Genomic DNA, 17480 nt, shown 5'->3' on the forward strand with positions numbered 1-17480 from the left:
AAGTCAAAGAAGTAAAACAATATGACATAGAATATGTTCGATAGATAAGCAGTTCTCCCAACACCATCACCAAACCATGTATACATATATCATTTATCCTCCCCATATAAACACAAGAGTGACACTCAAAGGCAAAGAAATAGCAAACACATCAATTAGAACAAGAAGCCGAACGATCCAATAATTCATGCCTTAAATAAAGGGATATATGATTTGTTCAAGTTTATATTCGTCTGTATATTCAAGCAGTTAATGTTTCTGGAAATCTCATTCTCTATGAGTATATTTTCAAGAAAATCCAACCGTGTATAATTTTTACTGTTAGTATGCAATATAATTTCTGAATTATTCTGAGGGCTGAATGAATGAGTGTTAATGGTCTGCAGGTTCTCCCTATGTATGTGGCCTCACAGTCGTTGCAATTTAATTTGGAAATGCCACTTTTCTCTAGGTGGTTTATTTTGTCTATTGAGTTAATTAATAAATTTCCTAATGTGTTGGTTGGTTTTGCGGCGATTTCGATATTGTCATAAACTCTTTTTGAAATTTTTATCGATTTATCAAAAATAATGTTATCGAAGACTTAACCTAGAAAAAATTGTTTAATCACGCAGTTTCCACAATTTCCATTGGATTGAGATCAAGAAAATTAGCTAAAGTAGGAATAGTGGATGCATTTAGTTTATTTATTGTACGTGTAGAGATGTATCGAATAATTGTGTTTTGTAGTATTTAACTTGACAAGTAAGTAACGAATTTCAACAAAACAAACTTGTTATATTGACAATATTATAGAGGTAGTGAGGATGGCGATTGGCCAAAAGCGCTCTACCTGATAATTAAAAACGATTTATAATACTTGGGGTACATTCTGTTCAATACCTATCTTAAGTTTTTCCTGAACGAAAATATTTTATAAATGGAATATTAAGCAGAGTAGCGAAAAAAATAAAAAAATTTGGATTTTCAAGATGTAGAAAGTATTATTATGATTTCGGAGAATGATTGAAGAGCTAATAATAATTGGAAATATCCTCGAAAAACTGTGAAAAATCATTATGAAAATATATTATAAGTGGAACATTTAGTAAAATAATGGAAAAATGGAACAACGTTCTGGATGATCAAGATGTAGATTAGCAAATTGAAAGGATTTCTATCTTTTCTGAGGATGGTCCATGAGAGTGACAAATATAAGATTACGAATTCCAAAAGGGGGAGCGAGTAGAAAACAAATTCTCAAAAAAAAAACTTACATAGAAAGTAATTTTTATTATTCGAGTGCTATGGAACAAATCATATTACATTTTTCGAATACGAAAAAATCTGATTCAATAAATTATCTGCTAATCTTAATGATATCTTTCTCGCAGAGTCTCAAGTTGTCTGCAGACTCAAGTATATTTCTTGTATAGTCCCAAAGTATCTTTCATTAATTGATTCCTCAGAGCCCAAAGAGCTGAAAGTACATTTTCCTGTTGATCAGCTTTCTTTCCTAACCATGCAGACACGTTCTGCAGTTTCTCTGGATCTGGAGCTGGTGTATTTTCTTGATTGGCGTGTAACGCTTTTTCCCACGGAGAGATGAACTTGTTATCCACCTGGAGCCCTTCTATGTACCTGGCAAAAAATAGAATAGATATAGACGAAAATTTGTGTTCATGTACAAAAACCATCAATAGCACACCAATTCAATCATGGGTATAGGTATACCTCTGTTTGAAACCAGTTCAAGAATTTCAGAGTTTTATAGGTAAGATTACTACAAAAGAGTCAGCACCTTGACCATGATGTGTAGGTGTAGGAATCTGCAGGGTTTCTCATGTCTATGAGGTCCAAGTTAAGCACTAAGACTATTATAGCTTAGGATCACTTAGGGTTTGCACAAGGGTTGACGTTGCCAAGCATGCAAGGGATTTAACGCCCTGATTTCTAATATAACATCATGAGGACTCCGCTAACTGTGGATTGATGATCTCAGTATGTGAACTGCGGATACCAGGAGAACTCTGTGATCAATTGGCATACAGGAGCATCCAGGACTCAGCTGCTGGTTACTGTATTTCCCTTTCTACTCATGGGACTCAGATAGACCGAATTGTGAAAAATGCAAGCGCTGGTAGCTAGCCCAAGTAAAGGAGGACAAATAGAGTAAGAACAAAGCCTCAAGCATCCCATGGAACAGGGTATAAGTCACGGCCCTATGACTGGAGACAAGCTGCTGAATGCAGCGAAAAGAGAAGCAACTATAAGGCCCAAGCTCCAGCATTTATTTGTAGGGCCAGGTGGAATGGTTTGAATTCCTCAAAAAAAGCCACAGTTGTTCCGGTTAGGAGCATTTATCCATAGCTTAAGATCTGAGAAGGTGCCAATCTAAAAATTGCTAACGGGGCTGAAGTGCCTCATCTAGAGATTCTGATTGGCTATCTCTCAAACAGTCAGGATCCCTCAAAGAAGAAGTCTAGAATGGAATTTCAAAATGAGGGACTCATGACCTGCAAATTGTTGTCCCATGTTGGAAATTGTTATTTCGACGAATGTTAAGTGAATCGCTCACTTCACATCTTGTCTCAAGAGACAGCATGAAAATAGTTGTCCATTCCGGACGACAATGATTTCTAGAGACCTTCTGTAGTGAAATGATCAATTGGATAATTTGAATTTTTATGCATTTTGAGATACATTTCTTATCATTTATTGGCGTTTGCAGTTTTTTTCGGAAAGTTAAATGAAACGCTTTTCAGTTTGCATCTTCTTTATATTAGACGTTTAGGCCGATGTCCTTCTGCAGTAAAGAACATGCAAAAAGAACTGAAAAAAAAATTAAAAAATGTTTTTGTATTATGTGTTTTATTTCAACTTTTTTATTACAGAGAGGAAATACTATCTGACATAAAGAGGAAACAATTTACAGAACGCTTCTTCAACTTTTCCAAAGAATTCTGAAAACGTCGAAACATGACAGAGAGTTTACTATAAAGCAGGATAAGTAACCACACTTTTGGGGTGTTTGATGATTTTGAAGTGTTATACAAACAGTGGCTTGTTGTAGGATTAGTAACTGATGAGTTATTTGAAAAGAATATTCAATTAACTGAAATAAATGAATATATAATAGATGCGTTTTTAACTTTCATCAATAACTACGGACACAACATTTCAAAAACATCAATCATCCATAAAGTATCTGTCATTGACGTCAAAATACGCAAAAAAAGTAAAAATTTGAAGCAAAAAACTTCAATACCCAAGATAAAAACCTATCAATGAACAAATTATACTCAGCAACGAAATGTGTATCCATTTCTGTCACAAAAAGTTACCCCCCTCAAGACCAAAAACTCATCCCTCTCTTGCACTAAATTTTCACATGATATGATATTCCCGAAAATTTACGCCATTGGATTTGAATAATCCACCAAAACTCCAATCTGGGAGCAGTATCCGAATACAACTATTTTGTTTGATATTTTCATGTTATTATTTTTGTTATTGACAGGTAACAGTTTTTTCACTTCATCCTGAAAATATAAAAGCATCAAGTTGTCTGCGCATTAGCAAAAAAGTGTTTTTTTGAATTTGAACAGAAGTTGGGGTTGGGGGAAACAGAGGGAGGGAAGTTGTGTCGAATCCTGGATCCGCCCCTGGTAAAGTAAATAAAGGAAATTAGTCATGGAAGAATTGACCTGTTCAAGCATTATTTGACAAAATGGTTAATACCATGATATGAATTTTATGCACTATTTTATACTCTGTATCACATTGTAGTTGTAATATATGTGGAGCGAAATACAGGATTGTTCAGTAAAATTCTTGAAGGTTGGCGATCGACTTGGAAAACATAATTGACCAGATTATTCCCAGTTCAATGGGACGGATCTGGTGAATGTTATGTTTATATTTATACAGAGTGAATCTTTGAATCGTAAAAATATTACAGTAGATTAAAAAAAACACTCTTTTCCTTCAGCATTTTTTCTGATTCGGCCCTGATAAAAAAATATAACCATTAAGTTTTCATAATGAGCTGTGCTACCCCTGGAAAAACAAAATTACCTTCAGAGAGAGAGAGAGAGAGAGAGAGAGAGAGAGAGAAAATTTATTGCTATAGCAAATGGCTAACGACTTGCGTCTTACTGCCAGTATTAGGTACATTTCATTGTATATTACAATTCATTCTGAACCTTGATACAATTATACACTGTTTAGTAAAAAAAAAAAAAAAAAATTCACTAGCTAAATCTGTGACACTACACATCTGTGGATGTGAAATTGCATTCGGTCAGAGTACCCAATTTTTCGAATTTCACACATATTTTTTATTTTTGAACGTCAAATTACTCGAAAACAGCGCATTATACGAGAAAATGTGAAGAATACTTTCAATTTACGGAACGTTCAAATATTCATTATATAGCGTCCAACTTAGTTTCAAGAGTGGGATTCTTTGAATTTTTGGTATTTTTATGGTACGTAATGGTCATAATGGAGATACTATATGGAGAATAAAAAGCAGATAATCAGTCGAGTTCATGATCGAACATCTTTCAGCCAGCAAAGACCAATTTAGATATCAAATAAATACTTACTTGATATAAGCCTCTGAATGCAAAACCCTCTGGGGCCTTGGGGGTACTGAGATGAATATTGGTTCCTGCTGTTTCTGAGGTACGGGCGGAGATGCCGCTGGTGGTGTGGATGTGGCTGTAGGAGATTGAAACATGATGAATAATGCAATACTTTTTTATTGTTCTTCGTTCTGAGAATATACCGGAACCCCGAAAAGTTCATCAGTTCATTTTGAATATTACTAGAACGAAGAAATTCTTTTTTATTTCTAAAAATACCAACTTGAAGGTTGTGAGAACCGAACAGCCTTTAATGTGAATGATAAAAGTTATTTCAATATAACCACTGAAAATCCGCTATGGCCATCCTAAACAAGAAACTAGAATTCTGTGAAATAAAAGAGATCTGGAAGTAATTATTAGTGGTGATGGAAGATATACGAGTAGGCAAATAATTAGTTTAACATACTTCCCCATCTTAATCTGATGGAACGATCTGATATTAAAAATATTTTTCTCAATTAGCTTTGATCGATTAGAATTCAGTTGGCTGTTACGATTCTTCAAACCGTGAAGGTGGCATTCGTTCTATACTATTTATTCTACTCAATATGTACAAACATCGCTCCTTCTACCTAACCGTATTATCCCAACGAATAATACATACGTATGTAAATCATCTCGCATGCAAAGAATTACTAAAATAACTTAAAAACTGATATGAATTACTGGAAAAGATTGATCACAGAAGAAGCCACTCATATTGACTAAAGGACCTAGCACCCGCATCATCCTTAAAGGAAAATTAGGTTCGGTTAAATTTCCTCAGGTTATTTTATGTTGTAGATTTTGACATCCTCGGCAGAAGTGTCCCAACCCAAGAAAACGTACCACTGAGATACAGAATGATAAGAATTAGAAGCGAAACTGCTCAAGAATTTTCATATGTTTGCTTTATTTTATAACTAAAAAACAAAAATGATGGGGAAACATTTACTTCGCCACTGGATTCTACGACAAAAATTCTATCAGAACTAGGTAAATTTAAAGATAACTGAGATAATCGAGGGATGGTGATACTTTTCAGTTGGACTACAACTAAAAAGAGCCATCAAAATTCTTAATTTCATAAAAAAGTTGGTTCGTTTTAATTTAAATTATTCTTTGCACTTTTGAATGATTTATCTATTCTTAACCCATGTCTTCATATTTGCTGTATGCTGTATATGTATGATTTGATTCATACAACTAATTTTCACAATATTTATTAAGGGTAAGTCCGATGAAAGTGTGAAATTTCGTTTTGTCGGATTGTGTCCTGTCTCTCCTTTGCAGTCCTGATGAATTCTGAACTAATAATGTTTATTCTTTCAAATATGATATAACAACATAAAAAAATTCTCAATCCGTAAACATAAATAAACATTGGTTTCCCACAAAAGTTAAACTTGTACTACAGTACTACATCACATATAATCCTTTACAAACATTCAACAACATGTAAAATGAACAAATAAAAAATAAAGACAATTCCAACCGGTTTTCACTTAATTTTTTTCCTATTTCTTTGTTTCGTATTGAATCATACCTACGGCCGATACTGTCAAAGTTTATAATGAAAGTCGATGAAGGATTTGAAAAGGGGCAGTCAGATAATCTACCCAAAATGGTCTGTCTTAACATGAATTGGTCCGGTTCCTATTCCCTTAGGACAAGTGTGCCATGCAAAGTGAAAATTAAATTTCTTAGAATGAATTATGTAGTTTCTCAAGGCAATAACGAAATTTCTGTAAGGGATGTGAAATATAAAGATTTTGGAGCTTGAAAGAAAAAACATATTATGAAAATATTGATATTTCATGAGCCAATTGGAACAGCTTTCTGAAGTGAACAAACCCATAAAATTTGATCGAAATTGGACCTTGCATTCCAGAGTTATGGCCACTGCCTGAATTTGCGATAGCCATGAACAGTGGTTCATGAATCATCTAGGAAACTAATAGCCTTAGAATACAAAGCAAGCAACTTTTCTGAAACGCCTGGATGACCTGCATTCACCATTAGGATATGGCCACCGACTCATGAAACACCCTGTATATTTATTGATCTCTTAAGACATTTACAATGAACAGGACAAGTGAAATGAAAAATAGGAAATAGTTACTTTCCTATCAAGTGCGGAAAGTGATACTTGCCCGCACAAAACTGCCGTTGCCCGAACGATGCGAAGCAGAGTTCGGGTAAGCAGTTGAGTGCGGGCAAAACACTTTACGCAAGAGTTAGGAACAATATTTTTTCTACAAGCGCTTGAAATATACAAATGTATCCATTTCACGAAACAGATCATATCTCATTTGATTAATTCATATATAATGACAGACGTGATTCTGCATGTCATTACTATGGGTTTCTCATCGCTGACGTTCTATGCATAGAAACATGATAGAATTTAATTTACTCTATAATATTTGCGTGCGGGAAAAACCCCTGCTAATCCACGCAAATGCGTGCGGGAAAGAAATAGCAGGCGTTTTTCCCGCACCTTTTGGGAAAGTGACTCTTTGCAACTTGGAATGCGTGCGGGAAAAAGGTTGAACGCGCACGCTTGCAGAAAAATTAATTTTCTGGAACTTATTCTACGATGACATTAATCGAAAATCATGTAGTAACTTTTCGCATTCGTTCGCCTTAAAATAAAATTCTCAAATGCCACCACTTTTTTGTGTCTCCCAATAGAAGGAAATTCTTTATCATCTTCTTCATTCACAATATTTCTGAATGTGGAAACATTCAGATTGAATATAAGTCGTTTATGACATTAACGAGATTCCATGTGCAACCATATTCCGTTCTAGTTACAAAAACTTGAGAAAATTATTGGCCAACCGAGTGCTAAAATAAAAGTGAATGGAGTATATTCACGATGTTTGTGATATGCCGTGGTACAAAAATACTTGAAGTATCCTTTTTATATATTTCATTTTTGTAACCCCTTTTAGATCACAACTATGTTGATGATGATATACTGGCATGCAAGTTAGAAGAGCAGCTTATAATTATAGAGTTAAATAAAGAGTTACATCGTAACACCGAGCAGAATGCTTCATTCTTTAACATCCTGTAGTAGAATGATTTCTTGTGGTCATGAACACTTTTGCCGAGGAAATCAAAATCTACAACAGAACCCATTTTTCATAAGAATGGTGCGGGGTCTTTTGAAACATTCCCTTTGTCACCTCTTTGTTACCAAGGAAGTTGCAATGTTCCTTCCTGAAGTGCTAAAGGTTGTCCATCCTTCCTAGTCCTAGCGGATTAATCAGGCCGCCATTAATTCTTCAGTGTTAATCATTTCGATAGTGATCATATTTTACGAAAAGCTACTACAGCCATAACTTCTACGTTGTACGATTCGATAAATACTTAAAATGTCATTCAATCAGAATATTTTCCAACAAATGTAACATCTAGCAAGCCTACTGACTGAATGTATAATCACCAGCAGTTCAAAATGTGGGCATCAATTATGCGACATAGCACCCTTTCACCGAACGGATAAACAGAATCGAGAGGTTACAATCGTCTTATACTTTCCACACACGCTATGACTGAAGATCCATGAAGTGACATCGAAAGGTATAAAATTTATTACGAAGGTAAAAACGAAATAAAAAAAATTGGATAAGATAATAGATGTCGTTGGAATTGAATTCTGAAGTCGATGAAACAGAATCCTTTCGTCCAGTTGCAGCAAAGTGCCTTTAAATTTAAGGCTCCATTAAAATTTTAATTTTCCATTGTTGCCTTGGAAAATGGAATTCAAATTTTATTTGAGAATTGTTAATAAACTTTCCTGCAACTGGGTCTTCTTCTGGTAATTCGAAGAAAAATGAATCGTGGTTCTTCTTTGATCTGAACTATGGTTCCTACAATATCATCACCAATATTAATAGAAAAGAATACAAAAAAATGAGGTATGAAAACCAAATGCCCCCAAAAATTCTACGATTACTTATTTCATAATCATCTCTCCATGTTTACTAATTTGTATATACCAAAGTCATTACCATGTTGTGTGATATAACAACTGAATTGGAGCACACTCAAAGTCTTGTGCTATTGATTGAAATATCCTTCATATTAAATGAAGTGGTTTCAAGGTAATGAGAACAATCGGACTGGCAGAAATCTACATTTCGAGTATACCATATAACCTTGTTCAGACTAGGCTAGTAGTTTAGTCGAGTAGTGATAAAGTAATAAGGTCATTGTGACTGCTATTTAAGAAGGAGTTAAGAAGGAAAGGACCCCGCACACTTACTTAGGAAAAGCGGGTCCAGTGGATTTTCCTCATTTTTACATATTATATTTATATCAACCCTAAGAACAATATATCAGATTTTCACGAAGGTCTTACATCCGGTTTGTTCTATAGGGCGTTCCAAAATTGCAGCTACGGAAAAATGAATCTTTGAATTTTTATGATAATTCCTCTAATTTTCAGAATTTCATTATGATGCCTTCGGTTCTGAATAACAAGATATCACAGATATCCAAACACTGCCCACCACGTTGAGTTTCGTTATACAGGCTGTTCCATGAAGCTGTATAAGTAACTGAATGTAACTTTGTTAGTGACTTTGGGACCACCCTGAGTTTTTCAAAATATGATACCATGATGTATATCCACCTCTGTAGGAAGTTTCATTAATGTACAATTAACAGTTGCAAAATTATTCAGGTTCAAGTTCGAATTTCATACAATTTTTCTTTCAAACTTATCTGTAGTTGAGAAATAAAATAAATGCGCGAAATAGATCTGCATGTTTCCTATGTGATCATGAGTTTCCATTTAATAACCTCAGACGAATAGATAGAGAAGATGATGTCGATAAAAAAAATCTGGCTGTTTTGAAGCGTGAAGTATTAGAATTACCGGCAGTTGAAGTAGCCCAATTAACGAGATTGTGCATTAACTGCATTAATTGTTTGAAAGAGATAACTGAAGAAATAAACGACACAAATGATGATTCTACAGTACCAGTTAAATTAAATACTTTGCGTCAAACTCCGAGTCATGCGTGCTTCATTTGCAATGAAGACGCCGAAGACGGTGGTGATCTTTGCAGGTTATATGTATATGTTTGTGAGAATGCTAGAATTTGCAGATACCACATGAATGAGGATCTTTTTATGCCTCGTCCTCTCCTTGTTGGTTTATACGATACGCCAAGAAAAACATTAGAATGAACGGAATTCAAATCTCTACAAAAAAATGCGCGATTGCCATGGAGAAGCCTTAAATGGAGGTATCATGACGAGAAGGATTTAACTGATGAAGAATTCAAAGCCCTTTGTCCAATTACAAAAGACGAATTTCTTTATTTGTTTAGACAGTGTTTGCCAGTTCCCGAAGATGAAACTAAATCAAGGCACATTTCTAAGAAAGATCTTCTCACTTTTCTATGCAAAATAAAACAAGGATTATTATCAAATGATTTATATAAATTGTTGACAATTACTATTTCAAGTAATGAACTAAAACCTGAATGATTTGGCAACAATCTTTTAATTTTTTATACACGAGGGAAATTTTTCACAAAGGTCGACATACTTTTATAGTATAATAAGATAGCGAAATGAGGAGATTGGTGACACCGAATTATGTCCATCCTGTACATTCCTGAATATAAACACCTTTCGACCGACCGTCAATACCTTCCATAATAATTATACTGAATGATAACCTATATTCCTTGACATCAATCTCCCAACTACAGATAAGTTTTAAAGAAAAATTGTATGAAATCCGAATTTAAACCTGAATAAGTTTGAAACTGTTCTATGTACATTAATGAAACTTCCTACAGAGGTTGACATACATCATGGTATCATATTTTTAAAAAAACAGGGTGGTCCCAAAGTCACTAACAAAGTTACATTTAGTTACTTATACAGCTTCATGGAACAGCCTGTATAACGAAACTTAACGTGGTGGGCGGTTTTTGGATATCTGTGATATCTTGTTATTCAGAACCCAAGGCATTATGATTAAATTCTGAGAATTAGAAGAATTATCATCAAAATTTAAAGATTCATTTTTCCGTAGCTGTAATTTTGGAACGCCCTATAGAACAAACCGGATGTAAGACCTTCGTGAAAATCTGATATATTGCTCTTAAGGTTGATATAAATATAATATGTAGAAATGGGGAAAATTCACTGGACCCGCTTTTTCTAAGTAAGTGTGCGGGGTCCTTTGCGTGATGAATAATCAGAAGCTATGGGTACGAAAATAGATAAATAGAAGGGATCAGCTAGGACCTACCAATTGTCTACTGAATGAATCAATAATAGAAGATTTCAAAGAATACTTCGATATTTTGAGAATATCTGAAAGTTGTGTATCTGGAAATTAAAAAAAAAAAAACGATTACATTCTCCCTCCTTGTGTGTTTTTCGGATGCAGATATGTAGGTACTCGAGCACTGCGAAACACTGTGAAGGAAGAAAAGGAATGTACCAGATATCTATTTTTGAAACTTAGTTCGTTGAACGCCATGTGTCGCATCGATTTATCTAGTACTTCGATGCGGCTACTGGAATTCAGCAAAATGTTTTCGGCTTCAATGAGTCGGCATCGTGGGTTGAATTATGCGATACTGATTAATCTAAATGAGAAAACCGGTCTATCGCTACTCCCCCTCGATTTCGGCACTTTTCCTATGGTAGGTGTTCTCGGAATTTTTTCTGCCAATCCGTTTGTTCTCATCTTTCATATTCTTTTACTATACCGTATGTTTGCTCTATGAAATTATTATGTTAATAATAAGTCGATATTGACTTCCAACAAGATTTTTTCATTCTCCTTTTCAATATCGGAATAGAAATATATGCTCGAGTAATCGGACATAAAATTTTTTAAACGAAAAGTGTAATAGAATGAGCTCAGGTATTTGAAGGAATTTCAACGAATACCTTTCGATTTTATAAACTTAGGGCTCATTCACGATCAAGGTACTTCGTGGGGAGCACCACTAAAAATTTTTTTATTGCCTGGATGGTAAATCATTATAGTTAAGTTAAAACCAGTCTACTCAACTATGAATAATCAAGATTTGGTATTCATGCATCATCCTCTATATCGGTTTTTGTTATATCTAATCCAATACCTCTTTGCATGTCAAGAGCTATAACTACCTAAGAAAAAATGAAAGGAGAAAGGAACTCACAAGAATTTTGGGCAGCCGAAGCAGCTGTTCGTGAAGCAGACGTAGACTTACTGGAAGGCTTGAAGTTCCTACCACAACACCAAACATCAAAATGCATTAAAACTACAGGTAACAGATGAACAGGTTCAATAGCCATTTTGCAATTGTCACTTCAACGATATTTATAATGATATGAAGGAATTTTGAGATCTCTTAGTGAAACGCCATACAATCGACAGCAAACATAATACAAAATCGTAGTGAAGCAGGTTATGGTATTCAGAAAGATTTTCAATATTTGAAAGTAGTGCTTAGCTTGTACGGTGATATATCGTGGTAATCATTCTCATATACAACTAACTTCCATCAAACTGTATATGTATTCATTCGGTGCATTATAGTTATATTCTTAACAAGAGCAGAAAGTGGATACTTTTTCGCACGCGACTGCCGTTGACCGAACGACGCAAGCAAAGTTCCGGTAAGAAGTCACGTGGGGGAAAGATACTTTACGCGTGAGTTGGAACTTTTTGAATGCATCATTTTTCATAACTATCGTCGACAAATGATTTTTATTCTCATCCAATCATTTCAGTTTCGTAAAAGTCACTTTCCCGCACTAGTACGGGAAAGTATTTTTCTGCCCGGCTATTGCCGTAAAGTGAATTTTACGCACCAGTGCCGCGCACTTTCGACCAATAGCGGGGGACATTTTGAATCTAAAACAAGTTCGAGAAAGTAGGTGGACCTCACAAAAAGCTACTTTCCTAACAAGTGCAGAGAGTGGTACTTTCCCGCACGCGACTGCCGTTGACAGAACGACACGAAGCTTAGTTCTAGTATGCAGTCGAGTGCAGGAAAGACACCTTACGCATGAGCTGGGAACACTATTTTTTTACGAAATGTTTTCTCCAATTTCTTTCAGTTTCTGAAATATCACTTTCCCACAGTAGTGCAGGAAAGTGACACTGCCTCTGAGCGAAAAACGCGAAGGGAAGTTCGGTCAAGCAGACAAGTGCGGGAAAAATCCACTTTCTACCAATAAGCTGCGGGTAAGTGGAAAAAAGTTATTTTTCTGATAATAGCACAAGAAAATGATACATTCGAAACTGAAAAGATTGCAGGAAAGTGAAAATGTGATACTTTCCCGCACTCGTACAGGAATAGTTATTTTCCTATCAAGTACGGAAAGTGATACTTGCCCGCACGAAACTGCCGTTGCCCGAACGATGCGGAGCAGAGTTCGGGTAAGCAGTTGAGTGCGGGCAAGACACTTTCCGCAAGAGTTAGGAACAATATTTCCATTCCCGCACGCAAATGCGTGCGAGAAAGAAATAGCAGGCGTTTTTCCCGCACGTTTTGGAAAAGTGACTCTTTGCAACTTGAAATGCGTGCGGGAAAAAGGTTGAACGCGCACGCTTGTAGAAAAAGAAACTTTACATAGTGTTGTTACACTGTACTTTGTCGGCCTTTCTCCATTTTCTTTAAAAAAAATCAGCTTTTATGTTGCAAATGAAAATCGTCAAAACTGCGAACTGAGGTAGCGGTACTGACATTTGCTTTTGTATTATCTGTCAGAAAACTACGGCCATGCTGAAGACAGATGAGATGCCGTATCTACAAAAATCCAGTTATTTTATTGGATTCCTAGTAGGGAAATTGACCTTTCTATGAACCAAAAATGTCGTAAAATTCTTCTGAAAATCCGAAATTTAACACTTCCTTTTAGTAGAAGGCTACGGAAAAAATTGTTGGTTCAATTATTTCGTTTTGGCGGTATCTGATTTCAAAGGGGCCGTATATGGTACAACTTAAGCACTACCTTCAAACACAGAAATATGTATGAGTAATTCTTCTTTTCAAAACTCTATTTTTGAAAATTCACTTGAGTTTATCTGTAACATAAGCGAAATATTTCCTGAAATATCAGTATTTACCATAGTTATGAAAAACACCAAATTCGTTTCGCTATGAAGATCTTTCAAAGTGCAGATTGTTGATAATATCAAAAATGAAAAATCAATTTTCAAGTAATAATAGCAGGATCTTATATCGTATTGTGACAATTGGAAAATGTGTTCGAAATGTCCACTAAATGTGCATAACAAACGTTTATCCCAACCTAGAAAATATCAAGCACATGCATTGAACGTTGATTTAGACAAACCAGAAACAATTTCCGGAGTCGGGGGAACGGCTGGTTGTAAAACTGGCACAACTCGATGATTTCCTACGAAGTTTCTGTTTCGGAATAAACCAATATTTAATTCAGGAAATGCTTTTCAAGGGGTTGGAATTAAAAATTACAGATTTTCACTGTTTCCAACTTTTGCATTGTTAATCAATTAGAAGTGCCAATAGGAATCATTAAAAATGTTATGCCTGACCATAGATTAACTTGAAACTATAGATAAACCACTCTTGTACCCAGCGCCACCTTTTGGTATGGTTATGTGTCGTTACATTCGAGACAAGCCAATCGTGAATAATCGTGACGACCGAGTGTCAGTGTTCAACTGCCCGTTTGCCCTAACTTTTCAGGCTTAGTTTAGCAGACTAATTAAATTTAAAGAATCGCCCAATTCTAATTCATTTGCACCAACTTCAATCCCTATTTACTCAGCTGAGTACATATCGACTATTGGCGGAAAAACTGCGCAAAATAATTTCGTGGAAACATATAATCTAACTTCAAACTTCCATACAATCATTCGAATACAAGAGAATTCAGTTTCCATGTAAAATAATGGTTATGAAATGGATTGGAGTGAATATGATTGAGTGAAGAAACCGGGTAGGGCTACTTAAGACACTGCAAGACAGTGCAGCGGTTTTCAACATCGTACTCAATAGAAGAGAATACGAGGACTAAAAATCAGATACAAATTCGTATAAGCTATCATTTTTAATGAAAAATGATACATGTTGATTCTTTTCAATGGAAAAGAATCAACAGTTAATTAGAAACTTTTACTGACTTTTCTTTGGAAAGTCTTCAAATATTTGTTTGTTTCGATTACTTCAATAAAATTTTATAAAACCACTTCAGATTCAGTTTCGTATCAAATTAGTAACTGTAGAACAGATGGCGCTGAAGCTTGTTTTCGGAGTGGGCTATCTATTCTCTCTTCAATTAATCTATTTTCCTGACATAGGCAATTGAACTCGAATTTCAAGGGAACATATCCTCAATTTCATCTCAACCAAAATTTTCCATTATTCTAGCATGGAAATATTGTGTAAATCCTCACTATTGCCATGCCGAACTGGTGAGCAGGTAAGTCATTCCTTTAAGTCTTAGATGTCATTTGACAACATCCCCTTTGTTTCGATATATTGAGTAGTACCAAATTTGGCGTAAATTCGTCGGCCAAATGAACATTTCTCATGATTTTTTGAGTGCATGTACCATAGAGATATTAAAGATAGTGGAAGAATCCTACTGATTTTCCTTTAACCACGACGATAGAAAGATAATCGTTTTTCTGTTTCTCCGAATCGAGAATAACTGCAACATATTCGGCTTTTAGATTTGTTGTAAAATTCTCTTTCCATTTTATGACATATGGAAATACTAGATTAGTCATCGATAAATAAACTGTATAAAATCGAACGATACGGAAAAAAACGAAATGAATAAAGTTATCGAATTTCCTTCTAGAATATCTATATCTACGTAGAAAGAAATACTGGCAATTTTATCTTCCAATCAAAAATATTTTTTTGAATATTTTATGTGATGGTGGTTTGTTGGATTGGATTGGAAAAACAGCTTGCTAAATATTGTGAAGAACAAATTGAAACATCTTCTCTATTTCCAATGTAACACCGCGTATATACCGATTCATTAGCAGCGCCTTCGGAACAACTAAAAAATTTATTCAAAGTCCCCCATACGACATATGTACTCAATGAAATTTTTAGATCTTTCAAAAGCTCTTTTTATGAATCGATAATATACAGAGTGTAACATCGAAGATTTTTCAATTTCTTATTCACAATGTTTGGCAGGCTGTTTTTTCACCCTGTAAATCTCAAAAGGATTTTTATGTCACTTGAGAGGGTAACTACTGAAGAAGGATTCTACACTTTATATTTCTAAATAAAATGACGAATATTGAATGAAAATACTTGTTAAACTGAATATCTCGAAATGTTTCGATAATTCCGAAAAAAAAAAGAGAATATGAAATATTCTTCAACAACGGAATAAGCCATAACAAGAAAGTTGAGGCCTGGGCTAAAGTGAACACCCCGTGTGGTGTGACCGGATTTTTTTTACTTTGTACCGCTAAGAGATAATGAAAAAAATCAAATTCTACCGAAAGGAGATATTTGGTAAAAGCAAGCGCCAATCAACAAAATCTTATTGAGTAGACATAAGATACGCACCACTACTAATTTTACCCGGACTTTGTTCGCAATTTAATTTATAATCTATACTATAATATCCCAATGGTAATACAGCGTACAAACTGAATAATTTTGAAAAAAAAATATGAGAAATAACATGCAAACACAATGAAGGAAATTCGTACGGTAGCAAAATCTCTTTCAAATTGTCCTTCTTGAAACGCTCTTGAAATCAAATCAACTTCATGAGAAATATTCACCCAGGCAGGGAATTATTTATTTTCGGTTTGGGTCCTTGAAAGATTCCAATTTCTTTCACCAAAAATCAATTACCTTTTTCGTTAATCCACCATAAAGGAAAATGAATAGATAAAAAACTGAAAATGATGAAGAGTAAAAAATGCAAAGAGGAGCTTTCGATGAGAAAGCAACTAACAACAATTTCAACAACAATTATGAATCAAGTATCATTCACGTCATATTATGAAAACTAAGATTTTTAACACCGTGGAAACAAAAAACCAGAATTAACACGTTCTGATTTGTTTTTTCGTGAGCACCAGATTAGAATTAGAAATTAAATTAAAACTTTTAGAAATTCTAATTTTTGTTCGTTCCCGATTACAAAGGTCCAGTATTAGATATAATGAGCAAAACAAATGCAAATGATCAAATTCAAGAGAAATGCGCCGGTTTGTCAAGGACGAACAACAGTATGAAAAAAAAACCGTAATTATGATCCTGTGTGAAAGCTCCTCTTCGCCTTCGACTATAAATACAATGACAATCTACTCACTTGCTCCTCTCGCTTGGGGGCACCACCCTGCCGTTACCCTTATTGATGTGCATGTCTCTGACGTGTCTCACGAGACGCGCGAGATTGGGGAACGGCTGGAGGTTCTTCTTGTTGTGTCGCAAGCACGTTTTCCACTGACACTGCAATTCGGCGTCCGGATTGGCCTGGAAATAGGCCTGTACGTGGCCCTGGCTCTCCCTGTCTTTGACGCAGTGCTCCAAACAGTCGGACAACTCCTCGAATTGGAAGTCGCATTTGTCCCATTGACATTCGTATACCTAGAAAGTGAGGTTAAGTGGATTTTGAACATATAACAGGCAACAGCGATAGCAGAATGAGACAGACATTGTGGTAATGTTAGGAGCTAATCCAGGTAGCGAACTCAGCCATCGCTGCTTGGAACCCAAGGAAAAAGTTTATTCTCCAATATTTCGTTGTTGATATGTTGTACTTCTGACTGCTGACGTCATTTCATTCCAAAGATGAACCAAGTCTTTACTCCATTCACATTTATTTTAGCAGTCGGTTGGCCATGAAATAATTTTCTCAAGTTTT

General features: G+C 35.2%; 1 protein-coding gene across 4 annotated transcripts in view; it reads right to left on the minus strand.

The window, feature by feature from the left end:
• Positions 1 to 1257: 1257 nt before the first annotated feature.
• Positions 1258 to 17480, minus strand: part of LOC123318616 (protein polybromo-1) — a 36629-nt gene continuing 20406 nt past the window's right edge. For 2 of the 4 annotated variants that reach the window (XM_044905282.1, XM_044905280.1), the window contains exons 17-20: positions 16926 to 17203; positions 13944 to 14017; positions 4590 to 4704; positions 1258 to 1620 (exon numbers count right to left, since the gene is read on the minus strand). In XM_044905282.1, coding sequence (XP_044761217.1) covers positions 1395 to 1620; positions 4590 to 4704; positions 13944 to 14017; positions 16926 to 17203 — 693 coding nt within the window. In that variant the 3' untranslated portion in view covers positions 1258 to 1394. Of the gene's footprint in view, positions 1621 to 4589; positions 4705 to 11797; positions 11866 to 13943; positions 14018 to 16925; positions 17204 to 17480 lie in introns of all 4 variants that reach the window. The other 2 variants (XM_044905281.1, XM_044905283.1) reach the window with 2 other exon arrangements.

The sequence above is a fragment of the Coccinella septempunctata genome, chromosome 8 (genome assembly GCF_907165205.1).
Source record: "Coccinella septempunctata chromosome 8, icCocSept1.1, whole genome shotgun sequence".
NCBI lineage: Eukaryota > Metazoa > Arthropoda > Insecta > Coleoptera > Coccinellidae > Coccinella > Coccinella septempunctata.